This window comes from Mesoplodon densirostris, chromosome 7, assembly GCF_025265405.1.
Source record: "Mesoplodon densirostris isolate mMesDen1 chromosome 7, mMesDen1 primary haplotype, whole genome shotgun sequence".
Lineage (NCBI taxonomy): Eukaryota > Metazoa > Chordata > Mammalia > Artiodactyla > Ziphiidae > Mesoplodon > Mesoplodon densirostris.
In genome coordinates, this window is record NC_082667.1 from 12,713,767 (window position 1) to 12,739,143 (window position 25,377).

The following is a 25,377-nucleotide window of genomic DNA, read 5'->3' on the forward strand; positions in this document are numbered from 1 at the left end:
GGCAGGCTCGCGACCAGTATGGCCCCCACGCTGGAGGAGGCGTACCGGAGGCGCTGGTGGATGGCGTGCACGGCCGTGCTGGAGAACCTCTTCTTTTCCGCGGTGCTCCTGGGCTGGAGCTCCCTGCTGATCATGCTCAAGAACGAGGGCTTCTATTCCAGCATGTGCTCAGGTATGCCCGAGAAGGGGCCAGTGGGGCTCGGGAGGGGCAGCAGAGGGGGACGGTGGACGCCGGCAAAGGACAGGTGGCCAAGGAGACAGAAAGCCGGGCTGCTCAAGACAGAGCACGCCGCAGGGGATTGGGCAGCCCCATTTCCTGACCTCTTCAAACTTCCTCTAGAGAATGACCCACTCTACCTCATTCATCGAATCCAGTTTTCACTGAACGCCAGGTGTCCTGCGGGCATCCAGATCCTGGGACTGATCCCTTTGCAGCCTCAGGTCTAGAGCAAGGTGGAGATTCCCAGACGTGCAGCAGCTACTAGCTGGGTGAGGGATTTCTTACTAGGGCTATTGTAAGGCTGAGTGAGGCAAAGGAGAGCCTGCAAGCTGGATTTGATTGTAAAGGGAGGGGGAGGCAGTGTGCTTCTCCTTTTCCAGGCCATTTGAGCCCCCAGGTCTTCAAGGAACCATTTGTACAAAGTTAATAGCCTCATTTCCTCTAGGCCCCAACTTGTGGATGGTCCCTGTTTTCCACTTTGGTCACCTTGGCTTTGAATCAGGGGCCCTGGATGCAGGAGTGAGAATTCTAACAATCCTTGGGAGCAGTAACCACATCCCTGCTGTCTTCAGGTGCCTGGAGGCAAGGAGTCGCCCTTCCTAGTGTCTGGGACTTGAGGCTCTCGTGATCTGATAGGTATCTTTCTTTTCTGGGAAGGAGAGAGCTGTGCGGACAAGCTCAGCCTAAGGAGCTCAAGGCATGTGGAGTTTGCCCCCACCCCCTGCCCCTTATCCTCTTCCTCCAACCTCCTTGCTGTGGAACAGGCTTTGGAAGAAGGCCAGCTTGGGTTAGAATCCCAGCTTCCACCACTTTTAGCAGCTGGGTGACATTGGCGAGTTCCCTAAAATATTGAGCTTCAGTCGCCCGGCCTGCAAAATGGGAAGAAGAGTAAGTATCTATGCTGAGGGTTAACAGCGCTTGATCAATGTTAGGGTCATTCCTGGCTTCTGCTGGCTTCTCCCAGCTTCTCCCCACTCCTCAACCACTCCCTGCAGGCGTCTGCCTTGGCTGTGGGAGAAAACCGTTGCCTTCGGGGGTGGAGCTGGGGTGCTCTTGATCTCTGGGCAGCACCCACTCTGCTCCAACCCTCCGCCAGCCTTATCTGTAAGGAAGCAGCAGGTGGCACCCAGGGTGCGAGGATGCACATGCATCTCCCGGCCCCAATTACAGGGTGCTGGGGGGCCTGAGGAGGTGGAGATTAGAGTTGGCAGCTGGCCAGGGGAGGCAGGTTGGGTCAGGAGGAGCTGGCTTGGGGTGAAATGCTGGGTGCTCCAGGGTGGCTGAGAGAACCAGACAGAGGGGTGCGGGATCCCTTTGCCAATAGAGGCCAGGAGTCCAGGTACCCTCTGAGTTGTTTACCCTGGAGGCTGGAGAGACCTGCCCTTTGCTGCCTACTGGCCTTGATGCCTGCCGCTGCCCATCCGGTGGCTTCTTCCTGCCTTCTCCACCTGTTTTTTTTGTTTTTTGTTTTTTTTGCGGTACACGGGCCTCTCACTGCTGTGGCCTCTCCCACCGCGAAGCACAGGCTCCAGACGCGCAGGCCCAGCGGCCATGGCTCACGGGCCCAGCCGCTCCGCGGCATGGGGGATCCTCCCGGACCTGGGCACAAACCCGTGTCCCCTGCATCGGCTGATGGACTCTCAACCGCTGCGCCACCAGGGAAGCCCCACCTGTTTTTTCAATCAACTTTATTGAAGGTTAATTTACATCACACATTTTGATGAAGTTTGACAAATTTACACACCTCAGGAACCGTCACCACAGTCAATATTTAGAATATTTCCATCATCCCCAAAGCTCCTTCCCTTTGGCTGCCCACCCTTCCACCTTTTTAAAAATATGGATAAGAGCTAGGTTAATATATAAGTCATATACGTTACAATTCACCCATTTAAAGTATACAAGTTAATGGTTCTTAGTTTATTCAGAGCTGTGCCACCATCCCCACAACCAATTTTAGGACATTTTCTCTACCCCAAAAAGTCATCCTGGACCCACTAGCAGTACCTCTTCCCCCACCTGTTCTTTTACCCTCAAGCACTAAGCAACCAATCATCTACTTTCTGTTACAGGTTTGCCTATGACAAAAATAGATTTGCCTATTCTGAACATTTCATATAAATGGCATCTTATAATAGGTGATCTTTTGTAACTGCTTTTTGTCACTTAGCATGATGTTTTCAAGGTTCTTTCATGTTGGCAAATGTATCAAGCCTTGGTTCCTTTCCAAGTCCTTTGCTACCACATTTTATTTATCCACTCAACAGTTGATAGACATGTGGGTTGTTTCCACTTTTTGGCTATTATGAGTAATGCTCGTATGAACACTCATGTTCAAGTTCTGTGTGGACATATGCTTTCCTTCCATATGGAATTGCTGGGCCATAGGGTAAGTCTATGTTTAACATTTTGAAGAACTGCTAGACTGTTTTCCAAAGTGGGTGGGCCATTTTACACTCCCACCAGCAGTGTAGGAGGGTTCCAGTTTCTCCACAGTCTAGACAACACTTGTTATTGTTTATCTTTTTTATTACGGCCCTTCTCGTGGACATAAAGTGTTATATTTTTGTGGCTTTGATTTGCATTTCCCTAGTGGCTAATGATGGTGAGCATCTTTTTCATGTATTTATTGGCCATTGGTATTTCTTCCTTGGAGAAATATCTATTCAGATCCTTTGCCCATTTTTTTTTTGTTTTTTTGTGGTACGCGGGCCTCTCACTGTTGTGGCCTCTCCCGTTGCGGAGCACAGGCTCCGGACGCACAGGCTCAGCGGCCATGGCTCATGGGCCCAGCTGCTCCGCGGCATGTGGGATCTTCCCGGACCGGGGCACGAACCCGTGTCCCCTGCATCGGCAGGGGGACTCTCAACCACTGCGCCACCAGGGAAGCCCCCTTTGCCCTTTTTTTTTTTTTTTTGTGGTACGCAGGCCTCTCACTGCTGTGGCCTCTCCCGTTGCGGAGCACAGGCTCTGGACGCGCAGGCTCAGTGGCCATGGCCCACGGGCCCAGCCGCTCCACGGCATGTGGGATCTTCCCAGACCGGGGCATGAACCTGTGTCCCCTGCATCGGCAGGCGGACTCTCAACCTCTGTGCCACCAGGGAAGCCCTGCCCATTTTTAAATTGGGTTATTTTTATTATTGAGTTGTAAGAGTTCTTTGTATTGTAGATACAAGTCCCTTGTCAGATATAGGATTTGCAAAATTTTTCTCCCACCATGGGTTGTCTTTTCATATTCTTCATGGTGTCCTTTGGAGCACAAAAGTTTCTTTTTTTGGATTATTTTTTAAAAATTGAAGTATAGTTGATTTACAATGTGTTAGTTTCTGGTGTGCAGCAAAGTGATTCATATATGTATATGTATATATATACGTACACACACATATATGTACATATTCTTTTTCATATTCTTTTCCATTATGGTTTATTGCAGGATATTGAATATAGTTCCCTTTGCTATACAGTAGGTCCTTGTTGTTTATCTGTTTTATCTATAGTAGTTTGTATCTGCTAATCTTAAATTCCTAATTTATCCTTCCCCTCCTTTACCCTTTGGTAACCGTAAGTTTGTTTTCTAGGTCTGGAGCATAAAAGTTTTTAATATTGATGAAGTGCAAGCTATCTTTTCTTTTGCCATTTGTGTTTTGGTGTCATGTTTAAGAAACCATTGCCTAATCTAAGGTCACAAAGATTTATGCCTGTGTTTTCTTCTAAGAGTTTTAAGGTTTAAGCTCTTATATTTAAACCTTTGATCCATTTGGAATTATTTTTGTATGACCAGGGATTGAACCTGTGCCCCCTACAATGGAAGCGTGGCATCTTAACCGCTGGACCACCAGGGAAGTCCCAAGTTCATTACTGAGGTGCTCATTAGTGTCGGCTTTGGGGTTCCCTGGCCACACCCTGTCTTCTCAGGTTTCTGCTCTCCCTCTTTTGAGGTACACCCTGGGGTAGATGGTTGACCCACCTGTTGGGGCATTACAGCTAAAGAGGACTCTTACTCAGAAGTAGGCAGGGGCAATTCAGCTTATCACACACAACTGCATATCCAGCATAAGTGCCAAAATAATGAAACAGTAGCTGAAGTTCATCAAGCATTGACTATTTGCTAGTTAGATCTTTAGTCCTCACAACAACTCTTTTTATAGAAAGGAAAGCTGAAGCTCAGAGACGCTAAGTAATTTCCCCAAGGTCACACAGCTAATAAATAAGGAGCAGAGTGAGTATAGTATTCAGCCCCAGAACCTTTCTCCGAGGCCTTAGGATTAAGAGTTCCCCTGGGGGAGCCCCGTCACAGAGAAGACAAGTAGCCAGAGCCCAGTTCTGCGGGTGTTTTGGTGAATGTGGCTGTGTCAGCTGCAGGAAAATGAATGATGGGGCAAGGGTGGGGGGTGGTGAGGAAGGGCTCAGAGACCTGGGATCATTTTGTGAGTACTGTGTGTGTGCAACAGTCCTTAGAGCCCACCTTTTACATGGCTGCAGTCACTATCCCCATTTCACAGATGGGATAGCAGAACCTCTGAGTTTCAGCAGCACGGCTAGTGGAGCCAGAATTTGGACACGAAGAATGCTTAACCATGATCCTCTCTCCCGTGTTTCCTAGGCCTAGTCATTTGCAGTTCACCTTCATGATTTTACCATTTCTGTGTGCCATAGGTACTATTATTTACTTAATACTTCCTTTTAAATCAATCCACTTTTTAAAAAATAAAAAGCCTCATTTTAAAGTGTAATATTCTTGGGACTTCCCTAGCGGCCCAGTGGTTAGGACTCTGTGCTTCCACTGCAGGGGATGAGGGTTCATTCCCTGGTCGGGGAACTAAGATCCTGAAAGCTGTGTGGTGTGGCCAAAAAATAATTAACTAATTAATTAAATTAAATAAAACTAAAGATCCTGTTTAAAAAAAAATGTATAATACTCTTGTAACCTTGAGTTTGATGTTACTCAGACACACATACACACATACATCATACATATATATTTCTAATACATACATATATGTATATGTGTGTTTGATACACATTCAAATAACTAATAACTATGAGACATCAAAAAACATTACCTGTACAGTTGACCCTTGAACACGGGTTTGAACTGCTTAGGATTTTTTCCAGCAGTAAATAGTACAGGATTACACGCTCCATGGCTGGTTGAATCTGCAGCTGCAGAAACGCAGATACGGAGGGACCCCACAAAAGGAGGGCTGACTAAATTACGGGCGGATTTTCCAAAGCACGGGGGAAGGGTTGAGGCCCCTAACCCCCTGAGGTTCAAGGGTCATCTGTACCTCTAAACCCATCTTGAGTGCGCACATGCTGTGCATACCACACTTTGAGAAACACTATTTTCTCTGGCTTCTAAGCCCACCTCTGTCACTAACTTACTGCATATGTTTTCCCTGTTGCACCCCATGCTTCACTTGTCTATAAAGTGGGAGAGGTTAGATGTCAAAGACCGCTCCCAGGGGCCTCCCTGGTGGCGCAGTGGTTGAGAGTCCGCCTGCCGATGCAGGGGATACGGGTTCGTGCCCCGGTCTGGGAGGATCCCATATGCCGCGGAGCGGCTGGGCCCGTGAGCCATGGCCGCTGGGCCTGCGCATCCGGAGCCTACGCATCCGGAGCCTGTGCTCCGCAACGGGAGAGGCCACAACAGTGAGAGGCCCGCATACCACAAAAAAAGAAAAAAAAAAAAAAAAAAAAAGACCGCTCCTGTTGTAATGGACATGGACAGAGGTCTTTGCTTGCTGGCTTGGCTTCCCTCTTGGTTCAGAAGTCTGGCTTAATCTGTAAAAAGGTACAAATGGGGCTTCCCTGGTGGCGCAGTGGTTGAGAGTCCGCCTGCCGATGCAGGGGACGCGGGTTCGTGCCCCAGTCCGGGAAGATCCCACATGCTGTGGAGCGGCTGGGCCCGTGAGCCATGGCCGTTGAGCCTGTGCGTCCGGAGCCTGTGCTCTGCAATGGGAGAGGCCACAGCAGTGAGAGGCCCACATACCGCAAAAAAAAAAAAAGGTACAAATGAACTTATTTACAAAACAGAAATAGAGTCATAGATGTAGAAAACAAACTTATGGTTACCAAGAGGGAAAGGGAGGGGGAGGGATAAATTGGGAAATTTGGATTGACATATACACACTACTATATATAAAATAGATAACGAATAAGGACTAATGTGACACTGTAAATCAACTATACTCCAATAAAAAAATTTTTTTAATGCAAAAAAAAACAAGTAGCAAGAGCTATTGATATTAACTGTTTCTTTCAATTTAGGGGGAGAAAAGGAAATAGACTCTAAAAAATAAACAAGGGAAGAAATATGAAAAAGTAAATAAAATAAAAGTAATTAAAAACAGTTGTAATAATTTTTCATAGCATTTAATCCAACATATCAAAACATTATTATTTCAACATAATATTTAAAACATGATTAATATTAAAAAATAAAATAGGTAACTAATAAGAACCTACTGTATAGCACAGGGAACTCTACTCAGTACTCTGTAATGACCTATGTGGGAAAAGAATCTAAAAAAGAGTGGGTATATGTATATGTATAACTGATTCACTTTGCTGTACAGCAGAAACTAACACAACATTGTAAATCAACTCTACTCCAATAAAAATAAATAAAAAATAAAAATAAAAAGTACATTGCAAAAAAAAAGAAGTCTGGCTTTATCCAACCACTCAGAGTCATCAGGCCTTAGGAACTAGCTCTTATTAGTCAAACTCACAAGAGGCTGATCAATTTAAACCAGAGAAGTGAATGCATTAATTGACCTTGAGTTATTCGCCATACACTAGGCTGGAGTTCTCCACCAACAGAAGAACACATTTCCTCGCCAGCACTAGCGCAGGCTTTGAAAACTTACTAAGCTGCCCTGTTCAGGATAGAGAGGCCCATTGGGGTAACGGGGAAGTGTTGGCTTTGGAAAGGGTCTTGAGTTTGAATCTAGGCCTGCCTATAAGAAGCTGTGTAACTGTGACTTACCTTGCTTCTCGGAGCTTCATCATCTATAAAATGGGGATCATTACACTCACTTCCTAGGGTTGTGAAGATTAAATGATATACGGAAAAGCGTGGCACAAAGTAGGTATTAATTAGTTGAGAGCTAGTGAGGGAAAGTGTCATTTGATTGTGAAAGACTTAGGAGCAAGGACCGTGTCTAATTCAGGGGCTGCAAACGCAGATGCCAACAGGGGCCAGGCAGTTAGTAACACTTGGGTGGTAATGTCAACATGAGGATACAGTCAGTAATAGTACATCTGGTGACAGATGGTAACTAGACTTACTGTCGTGATCATTTTGTAATGTATACAAACATCAAATTACTATGTTGTACACATGAAACTAATATATTGCATGTCAAATATACTTCAATAGAAAACCTAATAATAATTGGGCCAATCAGGGCAGATATAAGATGGCAAATGTCTGAGAGCTCATGAAGAGGTGAGGATGTGGGTGACTTAGAGAGGGCAAGCCCTGGTGAAAAGGAGTGGTCTCTTACTCAGCTACAGCAATGGCCAGGTCTTCTGAGTTACTAAAGAGAAGCCAGACTTCTGGATTTTTAGGTGATAACTCCTGATTTTAAACTGGCACCCAATTAAAATTTGCAAGCCAAGCAAAATATGGGTGGGGTTCATTGCTGGTCACCTGTTTGTAGCCTCTGGTCTAAATTAGCATTGCATTTCTTCCTGCTTTACCCACTGTCCCGACCCAGTGCCTGTCGTACAGTAGATGTCGCTTGAGTGTATGTAGATTGAATGAACAGGTGCAGACAAACCTGGTGGAGAAATGAACAGTGACGATGAAGATCACTAAATTGGGGGGGGGCTAGCCTGAACCCCAGAGGCTGTGTGCTTTAAACCCCTAACCCCTTCTTTCAGGCACCTGAGCACCCCATTGCCTAAGGGGCTTTCTCCTCTGGTTGGCCAGCACTCATGCTTTGAAAAGAATTCATTCTCCTCTTCCTTATGTCAGCCTTCTGCCGCCTGCATGCCCTTTGGATACCTGAAGTCAGGGGTCATTGCCACCACGGAGGGCAGATACTTCCCCTTCCCAGCATTCAGCACTATCACATCTTCCTGTTTTGTTCTCTTCATAGCACCTGTGACTCTTTATATCAGTGTCCATTTGTTTCCTTGTTTATTATCTAATACAAGCCCCATGAGAGCTGAGAGCTTCCTGTCTTACTCACCGTGAGATCCCTGGCACCTAGAGAAGAGGCGCACCACATCGTGGCTCTCCCAGGGGGCCATCGTCTCCCCTTCATCAGCTGTTTCAGGACACCCTCTCTGGGCCAGGACCCTTCTCCAACTGAATCTCCTAAGGAGCCTGGCTTAGGCATTCTCTGCTCCTTTTTACAGGCAAGGGGCCTGAGCCTCAAAGAGAGGAAGTTACTTGTCCAAGGTTGCACAGCTAGTAGGAATGGTGGTGGGAATTCAGACCCTGGTCTGTCCACCTTCCAGGTGCACCCTGACTTTGCCCTTGGCAGTGATGCTTAAGTAACAAGTAGGAGGCAGGGGAGCCGCCACCTCGTGACTCACTGAGCATTGGGTGAAGTGAAACCCGCCTCCTTCCCACGCCACCAGCCTTTTTCATTAACTTGACACAACTCCAAGTTGGCCTTTTACCTGGAGGACGCGTCTTCTCGGAGGTGGACTTGTAGAGGAGCACTGGAGGGCAGTGCCGTGGTCCTAATTCTGCGCCTCAGTTTCATTATCTGGAGAGTGGGGATACTTTATTAGCTGACTCCTGGGGCTGTCGTGAGTTCATACAGTGACCGCTGAGGACATGCCTAGAACACAGTTATATGCTCAACAAATATTAGCTATTATTTTATCAGAATGTCATTTATGGGGAAGCGTCCTCTAAGTTTTAAGGGAATTATTGTTACATCATTTGAGCATCACCCACTGATGTTGTCCCGGATTCGAGGGTGCTTCCTATTGGATCCTATTGGCTGGATCCTATTGGGGATCCTCAACCCCTTAAGCTTGGACACTGAGTGAATATTTCAATTTGGTAAATACTTTGATGTCCGTTATTCCATTTGAGCTAGTTGAGGCCTCAGGTTGGGTATATGACTCTCCCTGGGTCAGATACTGATTGCTGCCGTTTATGGAGCCCCTTCCCCACCAGAGCAGGCATAATTCCCAAGTCACCTGGTTAGCAGCCAAGCAGAGGCATGTGGCTTGAGTGCAGGACCCCTGATCCCAGGCCTCTCTCCTGTGCCCAGCTGCTCCTGCGCTCACGTGCTGCCTTTCCCTCCCCCTCCTCAGCTGTGAACACCACCAACACCAGCCAGGATGGGCAGCCCCAGTGGCTGAGCTGTAGCCAGCAGGAAGAGATGCTCAACCTGGGCTTCACCATCGGCTCCTTCGTGCTCAGCGCCACCACTCTGCCGCTGGGGATCCTCATGGACCGCTTCGGGCCCCGGCCCATGCGGCTGATTGGCAGGTGAGGCGGCTGGGCTGTGGGGAACTGGAAGGGGCTTTGGGGAGCTGCCGGGCAGGACTGGTGCGGCAGGGGGAGGGGAGGCGCAGGGTGTTCAGCCCCTCCCCCTTCCCCTGCATCTCCACAGCGCCTGCTTCGCTGCATCCTGCACCCTCATGGCCCTGGCCTCTTGGGACACCAAAGGTGAGATGTCTGGCCTCTCGTGTCCCCACAGGAAAAGCATGGGTGGGATGAAGGTGGGTGTTACCCCAGCTCCTGCCTTTAGCCGCCCGCAGCTCCCCAGTGCCTCATGCATCCCTCCCCGCTTCCCAGTTCTGTCTCCGTTGATATTCCTGGCGCTGTCCCTGAATGGTTTTGGTGGCATCTGCCTAACGTTCTCTTCACTCACGGTGAGTATGACAGGTTCCGACTCGGCAGTAGGGCACCCAGGAGTGCGGGAGGGTGAGGGTGGGAGAAGGGCCTGTGGACGCAGATCACATGCACGTGTGTGTGTGTGTGTGTGTGTGTCCCAAGCCCATACATCTGTTGAACTCTGTCCTGGGGCCACAGCACAGAAAGAACTGACAACTTCTTCACCTTTCTGGAACTTATATTCAGGAATTGGGGGAACAGACAACCCTCAAAACAAGTAAACTAATAAATGATATCCCTGGTCATAAGTGCTGGAAAGAATAAAGCTGGGTAATGCGAAAGTAAGGCCGGTGGGCAGCTTGAGACAGTGGGCGTGTGTTTGTTTGCCACGTTGTGTATATGTCGTGCTGTCCGTGGGTAGGTAGATGTATTTGTGAGTGTGTTAGATTGAACCATATAGTATTGCCGACACTTGACTGTGCTTGACCTACAGAAAGGGCTTTTTCACTCGGCTTGACCTCTTACATGTGTGTTTGGCGTGTGTTACTCTAAGTGTATATGCGAGTGAGCGTGCAGAAGGGTTAAAGGCTTCAGCGTTTGTGGTGGGAGGGGGGGTTCCTGGCCGGCCCGCCTCGGGCTGTTTATCTCAGAGGAGGGCCGCCTGACCGCCAAACTGGGTGTTTTTTGGCTGAATTTCACCTCGCCCAGCAACCGCCTTTAATTCCAGCCCAGGACATTTCACAACTTTCTAAGGAAGCGGATCCCTTCATCCTCACCTCCCTCCGCAGCCCCTTCTCCACGCTGCGCACCTTGGCTCAAGGCCCTAAAGCCTTTCTCTCCCCTGCCCTCCGGGGCCTAACCTTGCACCCTGCCCTGGGGCGTAGGGGGCTCTCCGCCCGCAGCCCGCCCCCTGCTCCGCCACCGTAATCTCCAACCAATGACAGGACCCGGCTCCGGTCCCGCCCCCCGGCTCCGGTGCCGCCCGCACCAAGGACCCCGCCGCTCCTCCGGCCCTAGCGCTTCTCGGTGGCGTCCTTGCAGCCTTCCTCGCACAGACAGGGTGCCAGGGGGTCAGGGCGGCCCCAGCTGTTTTTCATAGCCGCCTCGAGGTTGATGGGTCAGGTCTCTGTGTTTATTCGCCTTCCTCTCCAGAGCTATTTGAGATCCCCTTCTGGACCCCCGTTCTTCCCTCTGTGGAGAGGGTTTTAGCTTTGTATGGCATCTAAGACGCTTCCAGCTGTGGGATCTGTTGACTGGGGGGAGGAGGGAGAGGTGGGTGCACACGAAGGGCTGTGTGACTTTGCTTTCCCCTCCCCTGAGGGCCCGGCTCAGGCCAGTGAGTAGAACACACGGTCAGTTCTCTACTGGTAGGAATTCTGGGCCTGCCCTGCGGGTCAGAGCCTCCTCTTCTGGACACCTGGCCTGGCCCTGTTTCCCCCCTCCTCCCACCCTCACCTCCCTAGTCGTCCTGTTCCTTGTCCTGGCTCAGTGGAAACCATGGACTGGGGGCCTCTGGGGCCACCGAGAAGGTTACAGAGCCAGCCATGGTCACAGCCTTGGGTTCTGGGATAGAACTCGGATGGCCAGGACAGGGGAGAAAGTCAACGTGCTCTGTGAGCTTGAGTATGTTCGTTTCCCGCTCCAGGCCTCAGTGTTCTCATCTGTCAAAGGGGTTGCTGTAGGTTAGTGTTTCTTAAACACCTAACCCATGGGTTATTAAGAGGCGAGTCATGATTAAGGGGTTCCATAAATAAGTAACTTGGGAAACCATGGGGTTAAACAAAATTTCTCTTTGTGGGCACTTCTTCATGTGGGAGGGGAGTACAGCCTGGTTTCCGACCCTGATTTTGCCTTAGAACTTTTCTGTTGTGACTCTGGGGCTGGTGTTCCTGGAGGTCACGTCGAGGACTACTGGGCTAGAAGCTTCCAAGGTTGCTCGGGCGGAGAAAAGGGAGCCCTGGGCAGGTGTCAGGGCCTCCCTGCTCACTGGCACTTTTCTCCTCTCTCAGCTGCCCAACATGTTTGGGAACCTGCGTTCCACTTTCATGGCCCTCATGATCGGCTCCTATGCCTCTTCTGCCATCACGTACCCGGGAATCAAGGTACGGAGCTGCCTGGGGAGCGGGCAGCTGGTGGTCAGTGAGGTCGCTTGGCCTTCTTTCTGCCTTGACACAAGAACTGGGTGGGGCTGGGTGCATAGTATATCTGGTGACCTACTTCCTGCCAGGCGGAGGTCAAAGCACGGCAGGGCAAAGCACTTCAGCGTCATGGGAAGAGCCCAGGTGCTGCTGTGGACCAGTGGGTCTGACTTCTCTGCTGCTCTGCCCAGGCCTTCATCCTCGCTCCTGGGCCAGTGCTTTCTCAGCTGATCTCCCTGCCTCCGAGCTTTTCCCTCTAAGCTGTCATTCACATGACTTCCAGAATGACCTTAGATGGAGGACTAGCTCGTCCACCCACTCTGCTTCGCCTACAGAATCAGGTCCAACCCCTTCACATGCCTTCAAGGCCCTCGCCTCTTTGGCCTCACCCCACCTTTCAGGCCGCATCTCCTTCCCCAGCCCTGAAGAGGCTGGATGACTTGGGTCCAAGGTCACCAAGCTAGTCCAGGTCTGGCCAGCTCCTAGACAGCTCAGCCTGGTGGACCTAGAGCCGGAAGGCCTGAGTTCTAGCTCTGGGCAAGTTTGGGGCCTCTTTTCTCCCTCTGATATCAAAGTACCCTTCCAGCTGGGCTGCACCATGCCCCTCAGATTCTGCCTTGGGCAGTTAATTTATTGGTTTAGAAGGCACTTGCTCAGCATCCGTGGCCAGAGGAGGTGGAGAGCACACTGAGGGGGGTGACCAACAATTGTTCAGGTAGGAGCAGGCCTGGAGGCTGGGGGTCTCTCTTCCCTTGACTAAGGCAGTGGGATTTGAGGAACCAGATCTTTGCAGGTGTGGCCCTTTGAAGTTGTGTCCTGCTCCCAGGGAAGAAAGAGCCCCAAAGCCTGAGGCCCAGGAGGAGCAGTTTCCCCAGGCAGCACTGGAGCTTGGAGCCTGAGTGGAGGGCAGACAGCAGCCATCCCAGGCAGAGGGTGGCAGGCAGGACATTTCTGCATACCTGGCTTCCTCCCTAGAACAGTTGCTACGTTGGCACAGAATCCCAATCAATACAGAACCTGCTTGTCCTGGGGTTGGGAGGCTGTGGGCAGAGTGCTTGCACACGCCCCTCCCCTTTCAGTTGTCACACCTGTGCAAGGTGAGATAAGGCTTCTCAGACTGGGTTTGTCTTTGCCCCAGGGAGGGTGCCCAGAAGGGGCAGGATAAACACGGTTAGGCGCTTTCATCATCCTCTCTTGTACATAAAATGAAATGACTTTCATGTGAAAACAAACGTGTATGGAGTCAAAGGCAACACTGGTGTGTCTTTTTAAGATAATAATTGAGATTTCAAAGACATTTTGAGCTTGTGGCCAGCCCCTTTGGCACCGTGTGCGAACTATTTCACACCTCTTGAGGGAGGCTGGGGTGAGAAAGGAAGAGGATGGTGGGGCTTCTAGATCCAACTCTTAACTTCTGGTCTTGGTTTCTTCATCTGCAAATTGGGTACAAGGAATGGGGTAGAAAAGACCTTCTCTAAGGCCTCTGGGGCCTGGGTTCTACCTCCAGCTGGAGGACGCAGGCCTGGGGCTGGGCAGCCTCCTCCATGGCCCGCCCCCTCCCCCGACAGCTGATCTATGACGCCGGCGTGTCCTTCATGACCATCATGTACACCTGGTCGAGCCTGGCCTGCCTCATCTTTCTGAACTGTGCCTTCAACTGGCCGAGTGAAGCCTTTCCCTCGCCGGAGGAAGTCAACTACAAGTGAGTGACCGGGCGGTGTGGGGTGGGAGGGTGACTCCCCCGCCGCAGATCTGGAGGCCGGGGTGTGGTGGTGTGATGGACAGAAGCAGCTGTGGACTCAGAGGAGCCAAGATTTGCCGAGCATCTGAGCTTTCCAAGTTCCGCTTTCTCATCTGAACTGTGGGCCTGATCCCACCCACCTGCAGGTGTTCTGAGTAGATCAGGCATAAAGCAGGCAGCCAAAACGTGGGGACTGTCTTCTCCTGTCCAGGATGGGATCAGAGCAGGAGGGACCGTGGCAATAGTGCCATGTGCTACGGGGACCCAGAAAGGGGGGAAACAGAGGAATGAAATCCCACCCTTTGGGGGGCAACCTGAATGCCAACTTTACCTACCCCCCATCAGTTCCCCAGGGGACTGGAGTGATGCTCCACAACCAGGCACCTAGGGTGCCAGTCAAGTAGCTGATACTGATGGAGCATCTCCTGTGTGCCAGGCACTGTGCTCAGCCCTCATTCTCAATCAGCTCTGTGACGTGGGTTCTGTTATTAACTCCATTCATAACAAAGGCACAGGGAACAAAGTGGCTTTCCTAAGGTCATACCACTGAAGGGGGGCGGGGTGAATCTAAGGCTGGAATCAGAACTCCAGAGTTTGAGTTCTTTTTTTTTTTTTTTTAAATTTATTGAAGTATAGTTGATTTATAATGTTGTGTTAGTTTCAGGTGTACAGCAAAGTGATTCATATATATATATATATATATATATATATCTGTATATATATATATATATATATATATATATATATCTGTATATATTTTTCAGATTCTTTTCCCTTATAGGTTATTATAAATATTGAGTAGAGCTCCCCGTATTATACAGTAGGTCCTTGTTGGTTATCTATTTCATATATAGTAGTGTGTATATGTTAATCCCAACCTCCTAATTTATCCCTCCCTCCTTCCCCCCACCCCAGAGTTTGGGTTCCCTGGGCCGGGCTCTGAGACACACAGACACAAGCCCTGCCCTTGGGAGCTTGTCAGTGCGCACGTCAGTGCTGGTTAAAGGGGGGCTTGGCACCCCTGGGACAGCACCCCCTAGAGGCAGGCTGTTGAAGGGGGGCTCTGTGTGGCTGGTTCCCACGTGCTGTGGCCTGGCTACTGGCAGGGAGAAGATCAAGCTCAGAGGGCTGGCCCTGGATCACAAGGTGACAGGTGACCGCTTCTACACCTATGTGACCACCGTGGGCCAGCGGCTGAGCCAGAAGGCCCCCAGCCTGGAGGAGGGAGCAGACATCTTCATCTCGTCCCAGGACGTTCGTGACACCTCAGAAAAGTCTGCTGAGAGTGAGTGTCTGGTCAAGGTGCCAGCTTTGGGGGACGGAGAGGATGGGTCCTCGCGCGTAGTGAGCACGCATGCCCAAGTGCTCATTCTCCCCTCTTCAGTTCTCACAACACCCCCTCATAGAGGTGGGCCTGCTCCCGGTTTCTAGAATGCGGGCAAATCAAAGTCCCAGGGAACTCTGGGAAAGCTCAGATTCAGGGGTACTCTGCGGGATTTCCGGGATGAGGGAGGGGCAGCTTCCAGAATGGGGCAAGGTGTCCGGGCCTGTGGGAGGGCTGGTTTCCTCAGGGCTCCCTGCAACCTCCAAGCCTCTTGCGTCAGCTACTGCAGGTGAGCCAGCCTCCAGTCTGGGTCCTGACACCTGGTTGGTTGGCGCCTCCTGCTGGCTACAGGAGGAGCTGCACCTGCCTTCTGCCTGAGCCACTTTGCAAGGTGACAGCTCTGTGATTAGTGGAAGGACGATGGGCCTGGGCGTCAGGAGATGGGGGTTTGAGTCCTGCTTCCCAATTGCAGACTATGTGACTTGGGTAGATCACTTAACCCTGCTCTCACTTTCCCTGTCTCTCTCTTTTTTTTTTGCGGTACGCGGGCCTCTCACTGTTGTGGCCTCTCCCGTTGCGGGGCACAGGCTCCGGACACGCAGGCTCAGCAGCCATGGCTCATGGGCCCAGCTGCTCCGCGGCATGTGGGATCTTCCCGGACCGGGGCACGAACCCGCATCCCCTGCATCGGCAGGCGGACTCTTAACCACTGCGCCACCAGGGAAGCCCTTCCCTGTCTCTTAAACTAGCACTAAGAACACCCACCTCACAGGGAAGTTAGTTGTGAGGATTGAATGAAGACAGGGACGTGGAAGCTCTTTGCAAACTGAAAATGCTGTGAAGTTATGGGTCCGATCCCCACTGCTGATCCTCCCATGGCAGAGTTGTTACAGGCGTGAGCTGAGTCCATCCCGCCTGCATTGCACCATCCAGCCCCATGAGCTCGGGCAAGTAATTGAGCGTTCTGAGCTTCAGTCTCCCCATCTGTAGAATGTGCTGAAGATAGGGTTGTTGTACAACTTGATTACATGGGATAATACCTATTATAATAATCAAGTGTGCAGCACATAGCAAGTGCTTCATAAATAGTAGCTCGAGTTATTATTACCACGCCAAGCCTACGGTACACACCTGGAGGTCACCTGAAAATGTTCTAGTGAGGGGATTCCCTGGTGGTCCAGTGGTTAGGACTCCACACTTTCACTGTTGAGGGCCCGGATTCGATTCCTGGCTGGGGAACGAAGGTCCCACAAGCCATGCAGCGTGGCCAAAAAATAAAAGAAAATGCTCTAGTGAGATAGTTACAGAGCTGGGCAAGAACTGGGAGGCCAGTAAGGCTGGACCCTCGTTTCTGAAGAAACTGATGCCTCGCCGAAGTCACAGCGTCACAACCTCTGCTAGAACTGCATCAGCTGGGACACCCAGAGGCAAATGGAAGATCTGGGGCTCAGGGGCACCTCCTGCTGTCTCCCCAGAGTCTGTGCCCTTGCGCAAGAGCCTCTGCTCCCCCATTTTCCTGTGGAGCCTCCTCACCATGGGCATGACCCAGCTGCGGATCATCTTCTACATGGCCGCTATGAACAAGATGCTGGAGTACATCGTGACTGGGGGCCAGGAGCATGGTGAGGTGCAGCCGAGCCCCCTGGGGGCTGGAGGTGCAGGGGTCACCCTGGCTGAGCTCCTCTCACCCTGGCTTTCCTCCTCCGCCCCCAACAGAGACAGACGACCTGAAACAAAGGGTGACAGAGACAGGTAGGGGGACAAAAGCTCGGGTCCTTGCCCACACGCACCCCGCCACTGCCTGCTGTGGGGGAAGCCTGGACCCACCCTTGTCGCCCTGGGCGTTTTGGGGATCTAAGAATTTGGGGGTGAAAGGAAGGTGATTTAAACATTTTCTCTCCTCTGCTGGACATGGGTGACAGTGCCCACTAGGCTGCTGGCATCTGTCATGTCAGCTCCTGACCCCACTTCTCTTCCTGCCCTGCCCAGTTGAGTTCTACTCGTCCGTCTTTGGGGCCATGCAGCTGTTGTGCCTTCTCACCTGCCCTCTCATTGGCTACATCATGGACTGGCGGATCAAGGACTGCGTGGACACCCCCACTGCTAGGTGACCTGCCCAGGGGTGGTGACAGCTTTGTGCTTTCACAGCCAGCATCTTATTTCATTCTCCCAAGAGCCCTGGGAGAGAAGGGGTACATCCCCATTTTACAGATGAGGAAACTGACATTGAGAGGGGACTTGGCTGGCTTGATAATAAGTATGGCTGACCTCAAACGCTGACTGTGCACTAGGCACTTGCATTGTCCTGTTTAGTCCTGCACCAGCTCCCTGAGGTAGGTACCTACATTATTATCCTCGTTTCACAGATGAGGAGCTGAGATACAGAGAGGTTAACTAACTTACCCAAGATCACACAGTATTTAGTAGTAGGTTCCAGAACCTTTGTTGTAAAGAGTACACTCTAAAGCCTTCTTACGGTTAGAAAGAGATAGAGTTGGTGTATTAGACATCTATTGCTGTATAACAAATCACCCCCAAACTTGGCATCTTTAAACAACAAACATTTATTATCTCATAGTTTCTGAGAGTCAGGAATCTGGGAATGACTTAGCTGGGTGGTTTTGTCTCAGAGTCTGTCTGAGTCTGTTCAGACTGGTATAACAAAATACCATGGACAGGGTAGCTTATAATCAATGGAAATTTATTTCTCACAATTCTGGAGGCTGGAAGTCTGAGATCGGGGTGCCAGCATGGTCGGGAGAGGGTCCTCTTCTGGGTGGAAGACTTCTCGTTGTGTCTTCACATAGAAGGACCTAGGGAGCTCTGTGGGGCCTCTTTATAAGGGCACAAGTCAAATCCCGGAGCCCCTACCCCTACCTCTATTTTTTGTTGTTGTTGTTGTTTTCTTTTGGCCATGCCACGCAGCTTGTGGGATCTTAGTTCCCTGACCAGGGATCGAACCCGGGCCCCCTGCAGTGGAAGCTTGGAGTCTTTACCACTGGACCGCCAGGGAATTCCTGGCTCTACCTCTTAATACCATCACATGGGCATTAGGATTTCAACGTAAGAATTTGTGGAGGACACAAACCTTCAGACCATAGCAGGGTCTCTCATAAGGTTGTGGTCAAGCTGCTGGCCAGGGCCGCAGTCATCTGAAGTACTGACTGGGGTTGGACAGTCACTCCTAAGCTCACTCATGTGCCCATTGGAGGAGGTTCAGTTCCTCCCCACCTGGGCCTCTCTATAGTCTGCTCGTGACACAGAAGCTGGCTGGCCCCAGAGCAAGACAGCTAAGGGAGGGACACCAGGACAGAAGCTACAAGGTCTTTCATGACGTCATCTCAGAAGTGACATACACGAGTGAGGTTGTCTTCTATAGGCACACAGAGTAACTCTGGAACCTTGTAGAAGGGGACTGTACCAGGGTGTGAATGCAGGATGCGAGGATCATCGGGGCCGTCCTGTGGACTGGAGACCGCCAATGGGTCTTTTTCTCCCCACCACATTTAATTTATTTATTTATTTATGGCTGCCTCGGGTCTTCGTTGCTGCACGCGGGCTTTCTCTAGTTGCGGAGAGCGGGGGCTACTCTTGGTCATGGTGCGCGGGCTTCTCATTGCAGTGGCTTCTCTTGTTGCAGAGCACGGGCTCTAGGCGCGCGGGCTTCAGTAGTTGCAGCACGTGGGCTCAATAGTTGTGGCTCGTGGGCTCTAGAGCGCAGGCTCAGTAGTTGTGGCGCACGGGCTTAGTTGCTCCACAGAATGTGGGATCCTCCCGGACCAGGGCTCAAACCCATGTCCCCTGCATTGGCGGGCGGATTTTTAACCACTGCGCCACCAGGGAAGTCCCACACCACTGGGTCTTGCACGAAGGTCTTCTGACCGCTTGTGTTCTTTTTGTGTTGATCCAAACGGTCCTGTTTGTCCTGAGAGGATGGGAGAGGGGGACTAGGAGAGAAGTCATCTAAGGATGCGGCTTCCCTCCCTGGCCCTGGTACCCAGTCTTCCTCCTCTACGCTCTGTTCTGACGGCCATGGTCCATCAGCAGGGCCCTTCTCTCGGACCCGTGGGCGGCCTGTCTTCATCTGTCTCAGCCTGCTGACCTCTCCTTTGGGCCAGCCTCAGAGCCCTTGATTATGCTAGAGGGAGGGGCTTGCTGGGCAGTCAGGGGCCAAGCGGCTGTCCCTAGAGTGTCATCTAGTTTTGTCTAGGCTGGTGGTCAGGGACACTTTTGTGGGGGTTTCTGATGAGAGATGGTGTGAGAGCTCCCCATTCTCCACCTTCCTTCCCATCCTCGATTCTCAGACTTCAGTGTGCTCATGAAATAGGAGATAGTTTTCCAAATGCAGATTCCAGCGCCCACCCCCTGAGATTCTGATGTTTGGGGCAAGACCCTGGCATCTGCATTTTAAAGAAAAGCTCCAGATGATGCTGGGGGAGCCATGCTTTGAGAAACACAGGGCTGGAGGAATGACTTTCTCCCTTTTCTGCTACCCTGAAAGGGGAGGGACCAGGCTGAGAACCCAGGGGGTGGGGAGGGCCGCCAAGGAGGTCGGGGCAGCGGCCGGTGACGGCCTGGTGGCCTGTTCTCCTCAGGGACGGGGTGGCCACCAAGTCCGTCAGACCACGCTATCGCAAGATCCAGAAGCTCAGCAATGCCATCAACGCCTTCACCCTGACCAACCTTCTGCTCGTGGGTTTCGGCATCACCTGCCTCATCAACAACTTACACCTCCAGGTACCGACTTCCATCCTCCCCGCTGTCCCTGCCTTGCAGAGTGCCGCCCCAGGCATGGTTCACCGTGGCAGGTGCCTTCCAGGAAGCAGGGCTCCCGTCCTCTGGGTCTGTTTTCTGGGCTCTCCAGGAAGTGTTTGTAGGAGGTCGGGTTGGCGAGGGGGCAGGCGTGTGCAGGCTCCGCTCCCCTCCTCACCGTCACCGGCCTTCCTCCTGTGTCCGCACTGCTCTCAGCTCTCCCCGCTCTCTTTTTGGTTTCAGTTTTTGACCTTTGTCCTGCACACCATGGTCCGAGGCTTCTACCACTCGGCCTGTGGAGGCCTCTACGCAGCAGTGTGAGTCAGCTGGGCTCCTGGGCTCCCCTGAGCGCACCCTTCCGCAGCCTCCCTGGACTGCTGCTGTGTCAGGGCTGGTGAGGCTGCTCTGGAGGCTGTCTGGCTCGCTGCCCTCCCCCCAGCTCCCAAATGACAGGGAGCTCACTTCCTCAAAGGCAGCCCGCCCCACTGTCCGAAACGTCTTCCCTCAGGGGCAGCTGAGACCCTTGGGTGCATGACACTTGGGTCCTATGTCTGCTCTCGGGAACGGCCCCTGGAGGAGTGGCCTCTCTCCCCGCGCCAGCCCTGTCGAAACTTCCAGACAGCAGTCTCGTTTGCCTCCTGCCTTTCCTGCTTCATGTCGAACAACCCCCTAGCCTGCCCTACCCGCTTGGCCCTGGTCCCTGTTCCCTTTTCCCTTTTCCTTCTGGTTTCCACGGCTGAGGGTCTCTCCAGGGTGTGATGGAGTAAAAGAGCGGTGACAAAGTTGTAACTGTCCTGGCCCGCTTATTACTCCATCGTGGGCGTGGCGTGAGATGCTGACCCCACGCCCTCATTCAGACCTCAGAGGGCAGCCCCAGCCGGACCCTGGAGTCTCCTTGCTTCCACGCCCTCATTCCTCACAGCCCACATCCAGTCCACCAGCGAGCCTGCCCGCTCCGCATTCCACAGACTCCAAACCCAGCCCTTCCGAGCATCTCCAGCGGTGCCACCCCTGGCCTGGATGATTGCCGCCGCCTCCTGACCGTCCCTGCGTCCGCCCTTGCTTTCCCTCCTTATTTTTTTTTTTTTTTGCGGTACGCGGGCCTCTCACTGCTGTGGCCTCTCCCGTTGCAGAGCACAGGCTCCGGACACACAGGCTCCGCGGCCATGGCTCGCGGGCCCAGCCGCTCCGCGGCATGTGGGATCTTCCGGGACCGGGGCACGAACCCGTGTCCCCTGCATCGGCAGGCGGACTCCCAACCACTGCGCCACCAGGGAAGCCCTCCCTCCTTATTTTTAACACAGGAGCTGGAGACACCTGTTAGGACATGAGTCTCTTCACGTCACTCCACGACTGCCCGTCTTATCTCACGTAGAGAAGAAGCCAAAGGCTTCACTGTGGCTTAAAAGGCCCTACAGGGTCCGGCCCCCACCCCAGGGACCTCTTCCTTCGCCTCCCCACCTCGCTCACCCCCTTTTCCCACATGGCTGCCTCATGCCACAGAAGCCCTATGTGTGTTCCCTCCTCAGGGCCCTTGGACTTGCTGTCCCCTCTTCTGGCACGTGCTTCCTCCAGATATCCACAAGGCTCCCAGCCGTCTCACCTTCTCCAGGCCTTTCCCCAGCTGTCCTTGTCTCAGTGGCCTCTGCCAGCCATCCTGTCTACAGTCGCAACCCCCTAGATACCCTCACCCCCCTCTCTCTGCTGAACTTCTCTCCATAGCACTTAACCACTTGCTAACACACTGTGTGTTTTCGGTTTTGTTTTGTTTTGTTTGGCCATGCCCAGCATGCGGGATCTTAGTTCCCAGATCAGGGATCAAACCCGTGCCCCCTGCAGTTGAAGCACAGAGCCCTAACCACTGGACCGCCAGGGAAGTCCCAACGGTGCATTTCTCTTGCTTGTTGTGTGACGACCACCTGCACGCCGCCCCCCAACCCCCCACCCGTCGCCAGAATGCCACTTCCATATCTGTTTGGTTCATTGCTGTATCTCCATCCACCTAGAACAGTACCTGGCACGTCATAGGAGCTCAATAAATGTGTGTTAAAAGAATAAACAAACAGCCCAGCGAGGTTAGTGCTATCCCTGTTTTTCGGGAAGGAAGTGAGGCTCAGAGAGGTTGAGTAACTTGCTGTTATCACACAGACAGTAGGTGTCCGAACCCAGCTCAGTAGCCGTGAAGTCACAGCATACACCCTCGAGGCCAGGGCACTGTGCAGAGAGCCTGAACTCTTAAGCTCTGCCCTGCCTGGCTAACGAAGAGTGATATCTAGAGAGGGACGGGACAAAGGGTGGGGCTGGAGAGGACCACGCCCCTCACGACGCCCTCCCTCCTCTCATTGACAGGTACCCGTCCAACCACTTTGGGACACTGACGGGCCTGCAGTCCCTCATCAGTGCTGTGTTTGCCCTGCTCCAGCAGCCGCTTTTCATGGCCATGGTGGGACCCTTGAAAGGAGAGCCCTTCTGGGTGAGAAGTCGTGGGGGTGGGGTGGCATGGGGGCAACAGGATCCCCTTCTTGCTGCACCCAAGGAGTTGAGGATGGGGGCTCTTGTATGGGATGGGGTCCCTCGCTCTTATCTCAGCCAGGAGGCACCTTGGAGGTCTCTAATCAGGGGGTTCCCAAGCTGGCTGTCCATCAGACCCGCCCACAGATTCCCCAGCCTACTGAATCAGCATCTCTTGGCCTGGGCCCAGGAAGCTCCCAGGTGATTTGTACAGTAGCCCAGTCCTGATCCAGTCCAGTTCCACCCGATGCAGGGGTCTTCTCTCCAGAGCCCCTAGAAAGGGGCTCCTCCAGACCCTCTTAGTCAAACGCCCACAGCGATGGGGTGCCGGTCCTGTACAAGGAGGCAGCTGTTGGTCTTGTTGGAAAGGCTTTTCTTTACATCGAGCTCACCTCACCTCCCTAAAGCTGATATCTGCCTCGAGTGCCCACCCACTCCCCAAGACCATCCTGCCAGAATGATGACGAAACGACAGCTGCCATTTCCCAAGTGCTCACCAGGTGCCAAGCGCACCGTGTGTTTTGTACTGCACGTTGCCCCAATGGCCCAGAGAAGGAGGTGCATCGAATTAGGATGACTTGCCCAGAGCCACACCGTGAGTAACGCAGGGTGGGATGTGCGCTGGGTCTGAGCCCATGGGAGGTGGGCTCGGACCCAGGCCTTCTGTCCCAGGCTGCACCCCAGTGCTATTAACTGCCTGGGAGCACCACTCCCAATGGGATCCCATTGCCAATGCCCTCAAAGGTCGAGGTTCCCAGCCCAGGCTACCCAGACGGCACCAGATCATTTGGGCACCAGCATTAGCTGGGGTTCAAACCAGGCTCTGACACTTTATAAGGCTGCCGGACATTCAGTGAGATGCTGGTGGAGAGTGATTGCACACAGAAAGTACTAGCTCGATCTATCATTCTGGCCCAGGACCTGGACTAAAAATGGCTGCCTTCTCCTCCCTGTGGGAGGCTAAGGAGGATCCCTGAGGGTGATGAGGGTGAACAGGTACCCACCTGACTCTCTTTTCTCTCTCTCTCTCTCTTTGCCCTAAAGGTGAATCTGGGCCTCCTGCTGTTCTCACTGCTGGGATTCCTGCTACCTTGCTACCTCTTCTACTATCGCACCCGGCTCCAGAGGGAGTACATCACCCACTGGGAGGGCCCCCTGAAGGTGCTTGGCAGCCCTGAGGTGACTGCCTAGGCCTCTGAGGGGCCTGGGTGACAGGCAGTAAAGGCCTGAGCAGCCAAAGGGAATGCCTCGTGGCTTTTCTACCTGTAACCTCCGCACAGAGCCAGGCGCCGGGGATCTATAAATACCAAGAGAAGTTCTATTTTTGTAGGGACTTGTTAAAAAGGAAAAAAAAAAAAAAATCCCCAAAGCAGTGCTCCATTGACTGAAGATGTCCCCCGTGCTAGGATCGGACCTTCTTGCTCCTGGGATTGGGGGAGACCAGGGTGCAGCCCTGCCCTTTCTCTGGGCCTAGGGGTCTGCCTTCTGCTGCTTCCTGGGGGCTTGTGGGATCAGTGAACAGGCGACCCCTAAGATCTCAGCTGTGCAGTGTCCAGAGTGTGCAGGCATGTGTGTGTGCATGTGGGTATGAAACTCCCTGCCTCTCAGAGGAAAGGGGGCCTGAGGTGCTGGCTGTGTCCTGAATGCTGCCGCATGGGCGGTAAGCCCCTTCCCGAGGCTGGAGGGTGGGTTCCCTCCCTGATGCTGCTGCTGCTTGCAGATCTTAGAGGAAATAAAAAGGGAAGTGAGAGACTGGCTGGTGTGTACCTGCCTGTGTCTTGGGGGAGGGGGGTGTCTTCCCACACCCCATCCCTCGTCCTCAGCCAGGCTCAGCTGGGCATTAAGTAGGACACCTGAAGTGCCAGCCTGTCCACCTGTGGCTGTCTGGCTCACCTCCCTGTTCTCAACCATGCCCTGCCCTTAGTGTCTGGAGGGAGTCCAGATCCTGCCCTCTGCTCCTGCCCCCCACTTCTCAGGGTTTGGGGTACATCTGGGAGGTTGGCCTTTCTCCCTACAGGGGATAAGGGCAGGATGCTTTGGAGAGAATGCTAAGGAATGCCTCTCAAGCTTTCCTATCCAGGGATCCCTGGAGGGAGGTCTGTTGCAAGTAACATTCTTTATAGTGTTTTATCTTAAAACTTCATGCAAATTTTGAGCTTCATTTTATGCTATATTCATATTTACTTTTAGCAATAAAGTGAGGCTTTAAAATTACCTGCATCGAGGGAAGACACTGTCTTTGAGGACAAGGGACCTTCCAGGAAGCTATACCTTCTTTATCCCACTCCTACATCTCTTTCTGTCCTGGGACATAAACCTTAAAGTCACAGAATGGAGGGATGGGGCAGGGAGGGACCACTAATATTCGTTGAGGATCTGCCTGTCCTAGCTACACAGGTATCTCATTTCATCCTAACTGTAGAAGTCGGTGTCTTCGGGTTGTTTCGTAGATTGAGGAAAGCTCAGACAGATTAAGGCACAAGACCCAAGGGCACACAGCTGGTAGGTGGTGGAGCTGAGCTTGGAACCTGGGCATTCTAACTGCTGAGTCCTAACCACAGGTCTGCCAAGGCAGTCAGCGGCAGAAAGGAGGTCCCAAGATTCTGAGCTCAACTTTCTGCTGCCCTCTCAGGGCTGGGAGTAACCACAAAAGCCTTATCCTCCCCCACCCCCCCACACACACCAAAAAAACCCTTGGAGAATCCCCAGATTTTAGCCCTGGAAGACAGTATTACAGATAAGCCGTCCCTTTGTCTTAAACTGTCTTTAGGAATTGATAAAACAGACTGACCCGCCCATTTTATAGATGCCCAGAGGGGTCTGGAGACTTGACAAAGTCACACAGCAGAGACCAGGCTGCTCTGAGCCCAGACTCCTGGC

The 25,377-nt window shown here is 52.3% G+C and overlaps 1 protein-coding gene across 1 annotated transcript; it reads left to right on the top strand.

The window, feature by feature from the left end:
• SLC43A1 (solute carrier family 43 member 1) lies at window positions 1–24,242 on the top strand. Its single transcript, XM_060104186.1, has 14 exons — window positions 1–172; window positions 9,506–9,683; window positions 9,808–9,863; window positions 9,993–10,069; window positions 12,041–12,133; window positions 13,738–13,871; window positions 15,017–15,195; window positions 16,710–16,856; window positions 16,951–16,986; window positions 17,224–17,341; window positions 19,830–19,971; window positions 20,230–20,303; window positions 22,336–22,459; window positions 23,542–24,242. Exons 1-14 carry the CDS (start codon window positions 19–21, stop codon window positions 23,686–23,688), a joined length of 1,659 nt encoding a protein of 552 aa, XP_059960169.1. The 5' UTR covers window positions 1–18; the 3' UTR covers window positions 23,689–24,242.
• Window positions 24,243–25,377: the final 1,135 nt, after the last annotated feature.